The sequence below is a fragment of the Rhineura floridana genome, chromosome 9 (genome assembly GCF_030035675.1).
Source record: "Rhineura floridana isolate rRhiFlo1 chromosome 9, rRhiFlo1.hap2, whole genome shotgun sequence".
Classification (NCBI taxonomy): Eukaryota; Metazoa; Chordata; class Lepidosauria; order Squamata; family Rhineuridae; genus Rhineura; species Rhineura floridana.
Window position 1 is genome coordinate 6,710,209 of NC_084488.1, and position 18,094 is coordinate 6,728,302.

The 18,094-nt window shown below is 39.9% G+C and overlaps 1 protein-coding gene across 2 annotated transcripts in view; it reads left to right on the forward strand.

Moving 5' to 3' along the window:
* The window catches only part of CC2D2A (coiled-coil and C2 domain containing 2A), an 81,704-nt gene that overhangs the window by 32,006 nt on the left and 31,604 nt on the right, over positions 1-18,094 (forward strand). For both annotated transcript variants that reach the window (XM_061584502.1, XM_061584503.1), the window contains 10 exons: positions 588-744; positions 2,772-3,016; positions 4,498-4,675; positions 6,686-6,842; positions 9,916-10,063; positions 12,176-12,314; positions 12,951-13,154; positions 13,819-13,911; positions 14,950-15,041; positions 16,653-16,820. In XM_061584502.1, the coding sequence (XP_061440486.1) occupies positions 588-744; positions 2,772-3,016; positions 4,498-4,675; positions 6,686-6,842; positions 9,916-10,063; positions 12,176-12,314; positions 12,951-13,154; positions 13,819-13,911; positions 14,950-15,041; positions 16,653-16,820 (1,581 nt within the window). The remainder of the gene's footprint in view (positions 1-587; positions 745-2,771; positions 3,017-4,497; positions 4,676-6,685; positions 6,843-9,915; positions 10,064-12,175; positions 12,315-12,950; positions 13,155-13,818; positions 13,912-14,949; positions 15,042-16,652; positions 16,821-18,094) is intronic.

Sequence of the window (18,094 nt, forward strand, 5' to 3'; positions counted from 1 at the left end):
TTGCTAGCTCTATCCAGCCCTTCACTGATTCCAGGCACCAGTTTAGTCTTTCTACTACCTTCTGGAATCTGATGGAAAGGAGAGATAGGCTGTGTTCAGACGTAAGCTATGTATAACAAAACCATGCCTCCTTAGTACCATCTCTCTCAGATGGCCCAGAAGGGATACCAAGATGAATAGTATCAAAACTGCTGAGAGGTGCACTGCCTGGATAGGACTTCTCTGCCTAATTCTAGCCTGTTGTTTGGAGGGGAGTGGCTTTTGTTTTTGTCTGAGGAAATTTCCGTTATGGTCATTCCCAACTGCAGGCTGAAGTGGTCCAGTGAAGACACAGATCAAAGGTTGTCCATTGAAGTTAATGGACATGCTAACGTAGGCTCATTAATTTCAACAAGTCTACTTTGAGTAGGACTAGCATTGAATACAACCCAGAATCACATGTATGTACTTCTACACTCAGCTCACCTTCTTTAGATTGAGGTATTCATTCGCTGGTAAAACTAACTTTCAGGAAATACTAGCTTGAGGAATGCTAACCCACTGAACGAATATTGTGTCGTATATTAATTTTTGAATTGTTGTTGAAGGGAAGATGTTGATCAAAAGTCTGATGTGAAGGCATATGAGGCAGAAATTCAGGCTGAAATAGCTGAGCTATTAGAAGAAAGCATGGAAGAATATGAAAAGAAAATGCAAGAATATAAAACTGAACTTCAAGAATGGAAATCTTGGAAGAAGGCACAGGTTTGAGTTAACATATTTGAATATTTGAAAGTGTCTCTTGATCTTGGCGAAAAGATGGGACATGGTATGTGTGTATGTATGAAATATGTGGTGACCAGGAAAACAAAAGGAGAGGATGGGCATGATACTCCCAATCTAGTGATATCCTGGAGGACGGGCTATGGGATCAAAGTGTGATAATTGGGCAGTCCATCATCCAGGCTGCCATCACAGATCACGCATGGGGCTGGCTCAAGGCTAGTTATCTAAGTCTCCATTTCTTCCATGCAAAATGGCAGTCCCAAGATAAATTACATCATGGCATTGTAGCAGGAGGCAAGAAGGCCATGAAAGGCTGGAGAAGCTGCAAGAGTTAGGAAAACTCTCACTTGAACTGAATGGAAACAAAACACTTTGCTTCTGGTAGGAGGACCTGTCCAGCCTTATATTTATACATTTATAGCAATATTAGTATGCCAAATTTTTGTGATTCTAAAATAAAGAAATGAAAAAAATTGCATTAAAATTATGTAAATGGAGATAGAAATTTGGTGAAATTCTCATGGATGGGGTACAGGGTTTTTATTTGTTTATCTTACTTTTGATGTGGCCATGGCTGTTTATGAGTGCCTTTTCCATCACTCTCCAAATCTCTCCAGCGGTCTGCCCTTTGCAGCTTTCCTAGGTGCCCATGTTTCCTGAAAACCCCATGACTTCCTTAACTGGGCTTTCATCTAAGAAGCACAGGAAGGGGGGGAATCTGCCCACTGCGTGCCTGGCAGCTGTTCATTGTCGTTCTTAAGTCTTTTTGCTTTTAAATAAATAAGTGTGGCTTTTTTTTTTTAAACAGTTGTGAACAACATCAGTTATTTGGATCAGGTTTGCAAGCAGTACATACAATCAATGTCTGCATCAATTTAACACTTCCACAACAAAACCCAGAAATTATTGTAAAATTAAACAAGTGTATCTCTCCAAATAGAGTACTGGGAAGTCGGGGGATGCATTTCTCCTTCTTGATGATTTACAAACACCAAAAAAGGGAACCACACTTCTTGCCAACTTCTCAGCTAATGCTGTTTGCCATATCCTGAAAAGTTCTCTTTGGATTTCCAGAAATGTACTATTTCCTTATGAGCTCCTATGCAAAAATCCTTATATGCTACCTTTTTTAGTGTTTTCTAAATATGGCAAGGTCAGCGTGTTTTTTTTAAAGGCAAAGGGATCTTCTCTAAAAATCAGCAACTGCACTGATCTCAAGTACTTTGTAACGAGGCTCCTTGGCTTCCTTGTGTTTCACTTAAATCTCAGGGGAAGACATCATGAAGTAAATCCTTCCGTGGAGTTTTTTCTGCTCAAGGAACTTGGGCAACTGGGAAGGCTGAAGGGCACTGGAGAAATGTTTAATTGGGGGGGGAAGGGGACACAAACCACACATGGCTACCTTGCAATGATAAGGTAAGCTCAAGCCTGCACCCACCAAAATGATAAAGAGGCAGAGAAGGAGAGGCAGAAGAATGGAAGCCTCTTTCACATGGGAACAACAGTTTTGACAAATTGGAGGACAGGTTTTAGTGCAACATTAATTTTTGCACCTTTTTCATTTCCCTAGATTTCTCATTCTCAGTGTGAATTGTTTTAATGGCTACTTGTTTTATTACCTTTTATCTTGCTGTTTTATCCACTTTTTAAATTTTTCTATCTTTTGTTGTAAGTTTCTGTTTGCGTTTAGATTTTATTGTCGTTATCTTGTAAACAACCCTGGATTTTTATTTTTTTTACATGAAGAGTTGGATACAAGTTTATAAATTAAATGACAGTATGTACATTGACTTTTGGATAGAAGCAGATGAGAAAAAATAGTGTCAGCTTGGCTACACATTAAAGTAAAAAACAACTGGATGTTAGAAATACCAAAACTTTCTTTGTCAGGTGATTTGTTTTTTAAAAAATGATAATTAGCTTGATCACTTCCAATTTATCAGAAATAACTAATCCAGTTATATCAAGATGTTCTGTGCTGAAGGGGAAAATCATTTTATACACAGAAAATCAGGAAGAAAAAGAAGAAAAAACCAAGTCAAACCCCAGATGATGAAGTAGCAGAAGGATCTGAGCCTGTAGGAGAGGAACCTGTTAAACCCATACCTCCTCCACCAGTAATTGACAGGCTGCAGGTGGAGCAGGAGGTTCAGGAAAGAGCTGCCAACATTCGAAGGAAACCAGGGGAACCAATTTTAATTCCTGAGTTGAGCCTGACGGGAAATGTGACTCCAAATGAGCTTTGTCCTAGGTGAGTTTGCACACAGATATTTTCATGAAGGTAAGGTGGTAATGTTTATTGTTTAATGAATAGTCCATATAACCCTAGGAGCTATGGATGAGACAAGCTACTTTTAAAAAGTTAATCTAGAACCCACTAATATCTCTTAGCCTGGAATAACCCAACTGGCTCACTGTTGCAACACTGTAGGGCAGTGTTTAGAGCAAGGTTGCATTCCTCAGGGATAATGTTTTGGGAGATGCATGACATTGGTGGAGGAACTGGAGCCAAAAATGGATGAGGCTACCCCACACTTTCTAACACACAACCACACCCCATTCATCCGTCATTCTCTTTCTCTTTCCATTCATTCTTTCTCTTTTCATTCATTCATTCACCACGCATATACACCTCCCACCCCCCATCTGCTGCAGCTTGTATTGTGGGGGTGACTTCCCATTCACTGCAATGCAACTTGTTTCCCCAATGCAAAGAGCCAGCCTAAGGAGCCAAATTTAGATCAAGATCCTAACTTGGGTGATAGGGAGACTTTAACCCTTTGCCCCTTGTTTTGATCCCATTCAAGATTGGGCCCTCTATGCCTGGAATTTGCATTGTCAAAAAAGGATCCATTCAGTAATATATCCCTTGATCAAGTAGTTTGCTACTTTCTGTGTTGGCTGGGGAAGAAGAGAAGCCAGGAGTGGGTGGGGCTAAGAAGGAGAGGCCCCGGGAGTTGAATGGGAAGACTCCAGGGCAGGTTTCCCACCTCTGCTCCAGAGCACCACTCTTCAACTTTGCGTCCCCAGATGTTGTTGGACTACAGCTCCCATCATCCTCAGCCAGCTTAGCCAATGGTCAGGGATGATGTAGTCTACAACCATCTGGGAAACCAAGGTTGAAGAGTAGCGCTGTAGAGCATCTTCAGCTACTTATGCATGGACATTATTTATTTATTTAGTTAGTTAGTTAGTTAGTTAGTTATATCCCGCCATCCTTCCAACACTGGAACTTGCAGCAGCTTCCAGATAAAATCCAGGATATCTTGGAGGCAGGGCAGATATAACTGAGTGACAAGATAGGAAGGGGCAATCCTCTTAATCCACATTGCATGGCAAGAAGGTACAGGCAGGCCCCGCTTATATGGCAGGTTCCGTTCCAGCTTGCCACTGAAAAGCAGAAACCGCCGAAAAGCGGAACCCATTGACGATAATGGTGCACGTTGCGTGAAAATGACGTGAAAATGGTGCGCGACAAGCAAAAACCGCCGTAAAAGCGGAACAAGCGCCTTAAAGCAGGGACTTTCCCTAATTGAAAGTTGCCGCATTAGCGGAACGCCGAAAGGCGAAGCACCGTAAAGTGGGGCCCGCCTGTAGTAAAAAGTTGCACTTCATTGAAGCCATGCTACACTCTAAATACTGAGTTCTGCATATTTGAAGTAATCAAATATGTTAAAGATACTTTTCAGGTGAAAATTCCCTTTTTCATGGTTTTTGTGTGTGTGTTTCTAGGGCTGAAGTTTTAAGACGTGAAGATGTAAAGAAACGGTCCCTGTTCTTAAAAATTCTTTTCAATTCCAAAGAGGTGTCAAGAACAGTGTCACGGCAAATAAACTCAGACTTTAGAGTTCATTTTGGACAGATTTTCAACTTGCAAATATTCAATTGGCCAGAGAGTTTGAAGCTGCAGGTATGTTACAGTTTTTAAAATAATATTTAATAGTACCATGCATAGACACACATACTGATGTCCTGGCTAGTATTTTTATTTTATTTTTAAAAGGTATTTATATACCACCCACCATAATATTTATCTCAGGGCAATTTACAGTGTAATTTAAAACAAAACATGAATGACAGCTACAGTAAACCAATTAAACAACATAATCAGTGCAGTAAACAATTTAAAAAGCAGTTAAAACTGCAAAGGAGAAACTTTACTTCCAGTGTGGTGAAGAGTTGTTATGAGAACCTGACTATGCACTTGGTATGGAATCCTCTTTTTTTACATTTCGCTTTTAAGTGTGGCTCCCTAGTGGTTGTTAATGATCCAATTCCTTTTTCCTGCCATGTCTTTTTACTTTTCCCATCTCCTCTGATATATATATATATATTTGCAGAAAATTATTAATATTATAATAGCTATTTATTCATGAGTCTTCACTGGTATTGATCTTTATTCTGAACTCTGTCATTATTGTCTGTTTACATTCCTTTTCAAGTGCACTGCAGAGCAAATTAAGGTAGATAATCAAGTGAATGTCTTCCCCCCAACTACTTACAATCAGTACCTCATTTCCCCCAGCCGCTTTCTGTCTGGCAGTTAAAATCAACACTTCATTGACATCAGTGAAAGGAAATACACATTTGAAGAACTCAAATAGCAAGTAGATAGATAAAAGTATAACTCAAATGATCGATTTCAAAGCGATTTTTTTTAAAAAAAAAGAATCAGAAAAAGAAGAAGAATGAATCGGAAACCAGGCGCTGAGAGTTGCTACTTCAAAATTCTCTTCATGAAGACAGAGAATATCAGGAAAAAGAATTAATCCGATGGCAAATCTGGTTATTGCAGAAACGGAGCCCATCACTACTATGCACAGGCCCATGCAGAAGGGATTTAGACTTACTTTCTTTCTGAGGAGCTCTTTTTGTTTTTTTGTTTTGATGAGTCGTCTATGTCTGGACTCTAGCATTTCAAGCTGCATAAGGGGAGCTCAGATGACTGAATATTCCATCATACAAAAATTCATCTGTATACAGAATTAAGACATCAGGGAGAAGAATTTTGACCTAGAAACCCCCCCACACACACATTCATAATCTGTTATGTACTTTGTACTTATATACCCCTTTATGTGGGTATTTTGCACTAGCTGCTGCTGCTGTTTCTCTGTAAGTAAGAATTTTGCTTCCTCCTTGCCAATAAACGTTTTCCAGTCACACACATGGCTACATGGAACCACTTGAAAATAAATGTATATTGTTTCCTGTTAGCTTGTGTTGAGCGTGATTCCCACATGGCTATAGCCCCACCTCCCTTTTGTGTTTGAAGACCACACTCCAATTGTTTCTGGTCCCCAGTGGTTGATTTCTGAACTGAAGGAAGAGTGCAGCTTTAGTAGAATTTTCTGCCATGTGCCATGGTGTAATCACTACTTTCAGCAAAAAGTAAGCAATCCTGCCCTTGGCCATGCCACTGAGCCGTGGCCCTACAACCCTTAGAAATAGGTATCCTTTGGCTTAGTGGAAATGAGTAAACATGCAGGTTCCTGAAGAGGAGATGACAGCCACTTTGCTCTTCCCTATTCGTTTTGCTGTCGTACTGCAGTAAGCCATGGTTTGCTGTACTGCACTAAGTCATGGCTTAGTGCATCATCCACACTTAGTCTGGTGGTTTAGCTGTCTCCAGAAAAACCACAAGCTGTAACCAAGGTTTGTCCTATGATTTACAGCTTATGGCTTAGTTCACCCAGACAAACCATGAGCCAGGGTTGGGATGACACACTAAGCCAAACCACAGCTTAGCTCAGCACACCACAGCAGCAAAACAGCCAGGAAGGAACAAAGAGGCCACTGTCTTTTTTATGGGAGCCTGCACATTTGTTCATTCATGCTAACCCATAGTCTGACTTAGCATTATGTGCAAACGAGGGCATAGTGTCTGGAAACGAAAATTATGTTCTTTTCTTTGCCACAGCTCTATGAAACAGTTGGATTGGGCAGTGCTAACTTGTTAGTGGAAGTGTTTATACCAGTCCCTGAGACGACAGTTCTGACTGGGAGAGCTCCCGTAGAAGAAACAGAATTCAGCAGTGACCAGTGTGTACAGTTGGACCATGAAGGCGTGGGAAGTGGTACAGTGTTGTTGTTGTTGTTGTTTTAAGTCCAAAGATTTAGAAGTTGCTATTATGGTTATTGTAGATCCCAGTATGACATTGATAATAATTTGCTGGACCTAGATTGTAGAGGCCTCAGTTCAAGTCCCAATGCAGCCACAAAGGTCTCTGGGTGACTGTGAGCTAATCTGGACCTCTCAGCCTCTCTTGTATGGATTAGGGAGGGGGATCATATTATACAACCACGAGAGTGGCTGTGTGCTATAGCCAGTATGGATTTTTCACATTCTGCCATGTTAAATTGAAAATACCCCCAATGCCATTCTGCTGCTTTACATAAGCTCATTTCAAAATAAAATCTTACAAAACGGGTAGTGCTTAACTCAGAAATGCTTGCTTAACATCACTCTAAGCTTTCATGGCAATACACAAAACACTCGGAGAGAATCCAGAGTTCAAAGTCTAAAACGTGTAAACAAATCCAGACCTCTGTTGTACTTTTTTTGTTAGTGGTCTCAAAATTTCTTGAAATTAATTAAAAATCAGCCATGTTCACAGGGTACCTGTAATCCTATCACTGACCTCGTCCAATAATCTGAGCTTCATCTTCTAATCTTAAAAGTTTAAAAACTGCCTGACTGATTTCTAATTAACATTGGAGTCTATGATAGCAAAGGGATGCTCAGTAATAACCAACCTACAGTCTTCTAAAAGCCAGACTAACAGCTGTTTGTCTTGGCTGATCAGAGGGCCACACCCATGCCAGACATTTATTCCACTTTAAACAGGCATGACTTCCCCCAAAGAATCTTGGGAAATGTAGTTTGTGAAGGCTCCTGAGAGTTGTTAGGAGACTCCTATTCCCCTGACAGAGCTCCAGTGGCCAGAGTGATTTAACAGTCAGCCCCTCTTCCCAGAGGATTCTGGCCACTGCAGCTCTGTGAGGGGAATAGGATGTCTCCTAGCAACTTGCAGCACCCTTCACAAACTACACTTCCAAGGATTCTTTGGGGGAAGCTATGACTGTTTAAAGTGAAATAAAGGTCTGGTGTGGATGTGGCTAGGGACAGCTTTGGTTTAAATTGCGATGGGAGACTCCATGTGTCTGCTGTAGAATAAAAAGGTGGGGGAACTCCCCCCCCAATAATGATAGTTAACAATGTTTTCCTTTTGGAAAGGAAAGGAACTTTCCCTCTGCCCAGTGCCAAATCTCCTCCCTCCTCCCCTCTCCCTTCCTCTCTCCTCCTCCTCCCTGCCCCCCTAAGTCAGTTTCACGTATCCTAAACATGATTGCAGAGAAGTAAATCCCACTGAACTCAATAAGCATGCGAATGATCAAACCTCCCCTCCCCCTTCTGCCTGCTCCCCTCCCTCCTCCTCCCTCCCCCCATGGTCAGTTTCACCTATCCTAAGCATGATTTCAGAGAAGTAAATCCCATTGAATTCATTAAGCATGCAAATGAGCAATTCATTCTCAGCAAACTTGCACAGGATCCCATTTCTTACCTCCTGGATTAAAAAAAACAAATTCACATGTTACCAAATTCTCCCAAGCTACATAGGAAGTGGATTGGACTGTGAAAGACCAACCCAAATTGTGTTTACATTTTTACAAATTTGTAGGGAAGTACGATATCACAGAGTGGAGGTCAGGTCTCCTGCTCCCCTGGTGCATTCACTATAGCTGCCCAATTTCCCTTCTTTTTAAAGTTTGATAGAAGTATCTGTTGCCTCTAGGTATGTTCCTAAGCCGCAATTTTTTTTTGCCTATTAGTGAATTACATATACCATCCTGAGCTCCTTGTATGGTGATAAATGTAGTTTAAATAACATAAGAAAAACATTTGTTATCTCGGTTATCACATTTTATTCCTCCGTCCCTCCAAGGAGCCCAGTGTGTTTTTTCCTATTCTATAGTCACAAAAAGGTTCTGCAATGTAGATTTCGTTAAGAGATTGTGACAAGCCCAAGGTTACCCAGAGAACATTAGAGCTGAACAGGGATTTGAATCTAAGTCTTCCTAATCTATATCCGACTATTCATCATATCAGTGCTCTAATTGAGATGAGCAGCTAAATAAATAATGCCTTTACTTCTTTATTGGGCTTTTAAAATATGCTTTATGATTGTTTGTACAAGCCAGCCAAAATTTCCATGTGTTATATATTACATTCATAATAAATTATTTTGATTTTTTGAAGGATTTCAATATAGAAAAATACTCCGGGTTTCTTTCCAGAAATATTCACTACCTTTTTGTTGCCTTTATGATTATAAGCATTTATAAGGAAACTTTCCAACATTTATTAACTAGAGATTTAGATTGGCTGGATTCTCTAGGGTTTGAATTTCCCGTCTGTACTGAAATTTTGGAGAATCCATGATAATAAACATATATGGCGCATTTAGAGAATTCCTGAGTATAAATTTGAGGGTAGAATGATACCCAGGGCCATTTTTTATGGCAGGGGTGGAAAACCTTTTCATACTGGTGGGCGAGATCCTTAGCTCCCCCATCCTCGGTGGGTCACTTTGACATATGGGTGGGGTTGCCCACCTGTGCCAATCCCCTGATCTGACCATGTTGTCAGGTGACCCATGTTTCCTTTGCATCATGGCTTGAGCTCAAGCTGTACTTCACAGGAAGATCCTAGTTTGAAATGAGTGGTGACCAAGCCTGCTTGTATCAGCTACACTCTGGAGTTTCCCAGGAACTCCAGACTGTAGTCAGTCCCAGTGGGGCCTGAAGTCACTGCTGATCAGCTGATTAGTGTTGTCTTCAAGCCTTACTTTCAAGAGGGTTGGCTATACTCAGGAAGCGTGAACCAGGACATTAACAAGCTGGCATGATCCTGGCATTAAGCAGTTAACAATCTGGATTGAACAAACGATCATTTGCTGAGTTTGGGCAAAACAACTAAACATGATTTGCTGTTAACCAGAAATGGAAAATTTAAATCATTTTCCTATGTCTGTGAAATGGGCGGGGGAAGCGCTCAAACCTGGGACTTCTCTCTGTGCATGCATGTTGTAACAAACCATGTTTTTGTTATGTCTGAACAGGGCCATTGTGTTTCATCTATTATTACAGGTGTACCATTTTCATTTGAAGCTGATGGTAGTAATAAAATTATTTTAATGACATCTGGCAAGGTGTCTTGCAGTGTTTCCTGGGCAGTTGGAGAAAATGGGATACCCTTAATTCCACCAGTATCACAGAAGAATGCTGGCATCTCAAGGTAATGAACTTCAACAAGCATATGAGAAACCTTGTTAGTATCGTGCAGTTAGATAAATCATTCTATTGACAAGCAGCTTCATTTTAATATCAGTTTGGTCGACGGCATAAGGTGATAGAAACCTGCCTGCTGTCACTGTCTGTAAATGGCATTGTTTTATTTACTCATTTATTATGGGTGATGTCTAATGTTAGTCATATTCAGAATAGACCCACTGAAATCAATATGCTTATGTCCATTGATTTCAGTTGGTCTTTTCTGAGTATAATTAGTATTAGAGATCACCCTACATTTTTATCTCATTTTTCATCAAGGCAGCACATGGGGTTCTAGGTGGTCTCAATCCAGGCACTGACCAGACTCAGACTTTAGGATTATTGCCTTAAGACCAAGCCTTTCCCCATAGACTTATTTTGTTGTTCTTCACATTCATAAAACAAATAACAAGGTCTATCCATTTGTCCCCCTTATTTTAATTACATTGAGATAGAAGAGTTTCACTTATATTCTTGGGGTGATCGTGTTGGGTGTGTTTGTCTGGATCAAAGTCCTAGAGTCTATGTTCTGTTAGCAAGAGAAACTGCAGCTAGAATATAATTATTCTCAATATTATTGTATTCAATATGTAATTTTATTACTTTATATAGTGTTTTATATTTTATGTTGTATTCAGTATTTTGTATTGTATTTTTGTTTTGTATTGTAAATCACTTTACTGCAATAGAAAAGCGGGGTATAATTACTAAATCTAATATTACAGCAAGTTTGGTTCTTACTGCATTCTATAGTGAACCAGGGGTTTTTCATACAAAGGGTTATTTGAACTAAATCATTGTACGCGTGGAACGACTCCTGCAAGTGCCACAGAAGTTCCCCTTCCCCTACTCTCCCTGTGTGCCTCCTGCCTTATCTTCAAATCTGCTTTGGAAGGTTGGGGGGAAACCCCCAGCAGATTTGGAGGGGGGGTACAGGAGGGTAGGAGAGGGAAGGGAAGCTCCACTGTGCTCCCAGGAGTCATTCCATGCATGCAGTGATTAGTTAGATACAACCCTACGAGTTCTAAAAGCCTGGCTTACACATTGAGAAAGCTGGAGGTGATTGTAAGCTAATATTCAAGGAAGAAGTGATCTTTGTTTATCTTCTCTCTCCTCTAGCGGCTAACTGTTCCCTTTTCTCCCCTTCTCAATCTTTATGAAAATTGGCCACTAAAGAAAAACTACACAAAAGCTCTTTGCAGCATTCTTTTTCCTCTCACAGTTAAAAGCATGGAAGGGAGAGTGTGATGGGGGTTGCTGAGAAGCCCTTCCTCCTCCAATACGTCACCTTCTCCTTGTTTGCCCTACAATTCAAGGAGGACAGTAAACTTGTGCAGTGGAAATCCCTCTGTACTGGAGAAGGCTCTCTGTGCAATATAGAACCCTTCAGGGGCTCCTGAATAAAGCTTGAGATATACAATGGACTGAGAAAGATGGCCAACAACATCTGCTTCCTTCAGTTTTCTCATCCTTCCTTTTTCTCTGGGGGAGCCTTCAGAATTCTCAGCAATTGGAGTCTGCCTTGCTACTTGTCACATGATTGCTACGTGTAGCCATGTTCAGACGTTCCTTGGAAACTTATTCAAGATTCCTCAGTGAGGAGATGAGTTGTGGCTGACTAGCGTTCCTTAAAGACAGTTTGAGCATGACTGTTCTTCCAAAATGGCTACTCTCAGGAGGTCATTGACTGCAACCTAGGATTTCATGTTTAGTTCATGTGGGGCAACAACTAACCATAGCAGGCCCAGCTGCTGCTGCCCTTTGTACACTGAGAGCATGCCCTTTATGTATGTCCCAGAAACCTCTGCAGTGTCCAACGTTCCTTAATGGACAAATCAATACAGAAAGAGTACTTGGAGGTTATAGGAAAGTGAGAAGTAAGTTTTAAAATTACAATTTGATGTATAAAGAAGTAATATTTGGTGTATAAAAAGGCAAATTACCTAAATTCCTGATTGTACAAAGTACAGAAGTTCATATCTAGGAGACCCATGTATTGTAGGACAAGGGCCATTTTTCTTGCCCCAGCAAAGATTTCTTTAAACTTTGTGTGTTTTTATACCTTTCTCAATTTCAGTGCATTAAAAAATATTGATGCCATTGCATCAATTGGCACATCAGGTTTAACTGACATGAAGAAACTAGCCAAATGGGTGGTAGAGACAAAGCTCGATCCAAATGACCCAAGCAATGCAGCCCTGATGCAACTGATAATGGTAAGGAGGCTCTGTCAAACATGGCACTGAAACCTTGCATTCCCAAGGTTGTTTTCCTAGAGTTTTCAAGGAAAGCTTCCTGCCCAGAAGCTGTGTCATATTTCTGTATATGGTTGAATGGTCACATATTGCCAAATAGGATTTCATATGACATTCATAATATAATATAGCCATGAGTATTCCTTTTGGTGCTTTTGCATATGTTTATCAGTTAGTGTATATCAATATATTTTATAAGCATATATTAATTGGGCCATGGGAAATGTAACTTACATGAACCTTTTATTGGCCCTAAATCTCTGTTGTTCTGATGATTCTCAGATACCTTCTGCATATGTAAAACTCATCAGGCCTGGAACCCAGTTCTTCATAGCACAGGGACAGATAATAGATTTTACAGACTACATGGGAAAGACTGCAATTATGTAAGAAAACGTAGAGGTTCCTGGTTTGCAACAAGTTTTGGTGGAGGGGATTGGCCAGAATCTCTTTTCCCAAAACATTGGAAAGATTCCTGTCCTCAATACTTCTCATGCAGCTGGGTTGGCAAGGAGGTAGGGGAGGTTAAGTAGGTGGTGGATTACAAGCCACTAAAACATGTTAACACTATTCTATAAACTTACATTTATTTTTTAGGCTGCTACTAGTGGTGATGCTTCTATCCCCGATTTCTTCAGGCTGGAGCAATTGCAACAAGAATTTAATTTTGTTTCTGATGAGGAATTTGACAGATCCAAAAGATTCCGCCTTCTCCAGCTCAGAAATAGTGAAGTGGCCGAGTTTCGAAGTTGTAAATTTGTCCCATTACTGGAAAGAGAAATCAGTGAAAGACTCTTTCAGGTGAGAAGTAACCTAAAATTGTTGGGATGCAATTGTTCATCTTTTGGTTTGGGTATCCTCTTACTAAATAATTTCACTACTTCATTGTGAAAACACCCTGATAAATCTTTTTACAGGGTTTAGAAGATGGTTATAGTAGAATCCAATTGATGGGGAAAGTTCAGGGTCTACATTTTTTATAAATTTTCTGAGCCTCTTGTTTACTTGGATCTCTAAAATGTTAGCTTCTTATGAATTAATTATTTGTTCATTTTTATTTTGATCATGCATGTATTTCTTTTGTTGTTGTTTTGTAGTTCCCCTCCAAAAGTGGATTGATAGTAAAGATTTTCTTTTTATATTTCAAAGTTGAAATTGTCACCAGCAGGAGCCTTGGTGTCTTAATGTGTACATACACTTCTTTTTAGTTGTAGATTGAAATAAAACTTGAAAATTTGTCTGTGTTTTCCCCCTATCTGCTACTTCTGTCTTTCTTCTGAGCAACAGCTATAGGTAGCATTAACATCAGACACAAAATATATTTTAATACTTTGGGTGGAATTCTGATAACAGAGAGATTATCTTAAAAAAGGAAAATAATTAAATAGAAGTCTCTTCTCTGCCTAAAAGCACATGAAATGTAGAACATTTAAAGAGCACATGAATGCTAGCATTTTTCTTTTAGGATTATGAGAAGAGGTTGCGTGAGAGGGATGCAGTTGATACCAAAGACCATCTGGATGCCCACAGAGCATTAGTTGCAAAGTACCTCCAAAAGGTGGGGAACAAAATAAAGTCCTCCTTTTTGCTATCTACATTTGTTAATTTATTTGAGTAATACTGAGCTGGAGCATGTATGAATTGAACCAGGCATCCCAAGAGCTGGTCTCTGGTGCCTACCTTCTGTATGACCAGCACTCTGGTTCCTTCAATGCAAAGAACAAAATTAGACGATATTCAGGAGACCTGTAAAGAATCTCCTGGTGTGTGTGTGTGTGTGTGTGTGTGTGTGTGTGTGTGTGTGTGTGTGTGTGTGTGTGTGTGTGTGTGTGTGTGTGTGTGTGTGTGTGTGTGTGTGTGTGTGTGTGTGTGTGTGTGTGTGTGTGTGTGTGTGTGTGTGTGTGTGTGTGTGTGTGTGTGTGTGTGTGTGTGTGTGTGTGTGTGTGTGTGTGTGTGTGTGTGTGTGTGTGTGTGTGTGTGTGTGTGTGTGTGTGTGTGTGTGTGTGTGTGTGTGTGTGTGTGTGTGTGTGTGTGTGTGTGTGTGTGTGTGTGTGTGTGTGTTTCCCCCCATAAAAATAAGCAGTGGAGGCTACAATCAGAAATGATCGCCAGGCCTTCATAGTGGGTTAATTTGTTCCTTCTGAATGGTCAGTCTTATCTGGCTCTTGCTTGCATTGTATTGTGGTACTGCCCTGTTCAGTTATCTTGTTTATATTCATTTATTCTATTTTTTTAAAGGTCATTGTGTACTGCCCTGGGACTCCTGTGAGTCAAAACATGGCCTAACATTAATATAAATAAATAAAATCCTTAACAGGGTATTTTCAAACAGTGCTTAGACTTAGTTACAGATTAGCATGACTATTGTTGAGGAAACAGTAGTGATTAAAAGGCATAAAATGTATTACAAACTGAAAGTTGGTGAAACTATGCAGCCCATTGAAAAGTCAAATATTAGAATATGCTCTGAAACCAGAGACGGTGGAATAATGCAATCCTTGACCTAACTTGTTGAATAGTAAATTAAGATCCTTAGAAATGCTACTTCAGTGTTTTAGTGATTTCAGATTCAAAGTAAGTTTGATTTTTTTTTCAGGTTAGAGAATCGGTAATTAACCGATTCCTGATTGCAAAGCATCATTTTCTCCTTTCTGATCTGGTCAATGAAGATGAAATCCCTACTCTTGGGTAAGGAAGAGAATGGGAAACTAGATCAAAATCATAATAATGTGCCTGGAGTCAAACATATTTCTGTTTTAATCTCAAGTTCTCAATTTATATTTTTGCCAAACTCTGTTTGCACCTATAATTCTTTTCCATTGTTTTAAAAGTGGAAAATTTCTGCAGGTGTTGCAAGCAAATAATATTTAACTTTTACACAAGTGTGTGTGTGTATTTGTATGTGTTTAAAGTCATACAGCAGGGGCCAAATGCAGCCTTCTAGGGTTCTCTGCCTGGCCCTCAGGACTCTCCCAGGCCACACCCCACACGGTCTCTGCTCCACACCTCCCTCAAGTGCTTTTGCCTGGCTGAAATGTGCCCTTCAACTGCGATAATGCCTCTTACTTGCAGAAACCTGGGCTTTTTTCCTGTAGTTGGAATGTAGCCTACTTACAAAGTCACGTTATTTATTTATTTAGTTAGTTTAATTTATATACCGCCCTAAGCCCGAAGGCTCTCTGGGCGGTGTACAAAAAGATAAAAACAAGCACAATATATAAATACAATAAATACAATAAATAATAAAAAACAAACAAACAAACAATAACGAACCAAACAACATCCAGTTGCCCCATCCGCTTTTTGCTTCAACAGTTGTTGAAATGCTCAGTGCAAGAAAGGAGAGTAGAGAGCACCCTGTGTTTTTGCAGTGTTCCTTTATAAATAGCACCTCAACAGTGGCCTCAACCAAACTTTGGCTAGAATCCAGTGTAGAGCATGACATTGCTGCCATTTTGAGCTAGGGAAGAGCTTAATCAGAATTATATTTTATTTATTTCTTCATTCAGCTAAATCATCAATGCACATTTAAGTAATTATTCCGTACGTACAGATGAGAAGAAAACATGTTCATCTGTGAGGTATTGTTTCACGCTGCAAAAGACGGCAGTCGCGTTCACACATTAGTGGATAGCTCCATTCTCCTCTCCACCTCCTTCTAGTGGCCTGGAAGGAGAGCAGCTGGGTGGTAGACTGGAGCAGCAACAGTTCTAAGCTACAGTGTGGAATAGGAAAGGAGGCAAGGTGAGGCAGAGCCTTGCTACTTCAAACCCCAAACAGGGAAACTCAGTTGCAGTGATTAATGATGAGCAGTTAACTTTCATATATTGGAAATGTAATTAACATGGGACCATTATTTTTATTTGTAGTTTCTGGAATGTTTTCTGTTAATCTAGTTTGTTGTATGCATGGATTTGTTTTTGCTTGGGGTTTTATGCAATCGGTAACACGTATCCATGTAACTGTGTTTTATTCTTGGTTTTTCTTTTTGTCTTGCTTTGCCTTCTGTTAAGTTCTGATGGCCCAGGGTATGTCATTATGCATATATTAATTTGTACTTCTCTGTTGATGGTTGCTTTTGGTTTGATACATGCAAGGCATATTTTGTAGAAGACTATCATAGCTGATGCGCTAGCTTTGCTTTATATATTTTTTTCTCTGCATTTTAACTTTACTTTTTTATGTCAGTGTCAAACAACACTGATGTTATGTTTTTAATACAAAGTATCTCGCATTTTATTATAATAATGAAAAAAGTACATGTGCAAATCTATTGATTTCTTCTTTTCATATAATTAGCATTTTGGGACTCAGCCTATTTAAACTGGCGGAGGCAAAAAGACCCCTAAAACCAAGACGAAAGGAGAGGAAAAAAGTAACTGTGCAAAATCTGTCAGACGGTGACATAAAACTCTTGGTGAACATCATTAGAGCTTATGAGATTCCCATTAGAAAACCTGCTGGGAGGTATGAAACTTTCTTTCCATTTTTCTTCTCACAACTAGGCATAAAATATTGCTCTCAAGTGGCCTTTCTTGAGAAATCTGTATAGCTTCTTCTGGGCTATCTTAAGAAGGCCGATCAAGATCTTTATTTACTGAGCATCCTTTGAGTTGACTAATTAGTTGATTAATTTTGTTGCTGTTGTTTTCTGTACTGTTTTAATTGGTCTTCTGTGTTTTCAACATTTTATCTTTTGTATACTGTTTTGGATATTTTTATGAAAAACAATATAGTTTTAAATATATATATATATATTAATGTAAAGCAACTGCAGAGTTCAGATCCCTTGGGCTTCTATCTTTAATCCACACCAGCCTGGAATGATGGGAATAGTAGTCCAGCAACATATGGGGACCCAAAAGTTGGGAAAGGTTGCTCTAACCCACACCAGCCCCAAAATACATGAAGCTTACTCTGGGCTTCTTGGTAGGATACAAACAATTCTGACCAAAATAAAGCAAGCCATTTTCTTTCTGGCTTTTTGTTCATCCTGGTTCTTCTTCATGTTCTCATATATGCAGTTGCAGAGCCAAAGGGAAGCTCCTGCCTCCCAGGAAGACCCAGTGTGCAGCAGCTGTGAAAAGGGCAAATTCATGCTAGGGGTCATTAGGAAAGGTATTGAAAATAAAACTGCAGCTGTCATCATGGTGTTGAGATCGATGGTATGACCACACTTGGAATACAGCGTTACAGATCTGGTTGCCTCACCTCAAAAAGGGTATTGTAGACCTGGAAAAGGGCAACTGAAATGATCAATGGGATGGAGCAGCTGCCCTATGAGGAAAAGTTACATCCAGTAACTTTTCTGTTACTGTGGAAAGCAACTTTGTAGGGGTAGATTGAATAGTTCTGTAGCACAATACACCAAATCTACCTTGAACTTGGTTTCAGCACCTCTAATCCTTATTAACTTGCAAGTCTGAATGCATCCTTATTATATTGGAGCTACTTTTGGTACTGTCTTCAGTCAGGATCAGTGCTGTATCTGCTTCTGGGACTGTTACTTCTTGGACCCCAAAACGGTGGTCCTTGCAAGGATGGAAATCTTCTTTTGTAGACACGAACGCAAGAAAAACAGGGAGAGCATTCTAATTTCTTGGGTGTACTGGGACCTAGTCTGTATTACGGCTGGCTCCCAGACTGACTTACATGGTGTCACTTGTGCCTTTGGCACTTCTGTTGATCATGTGAAATCTGTCCTGGCATCAGCCTTACTGGCCATACCAACAACTTCTCTC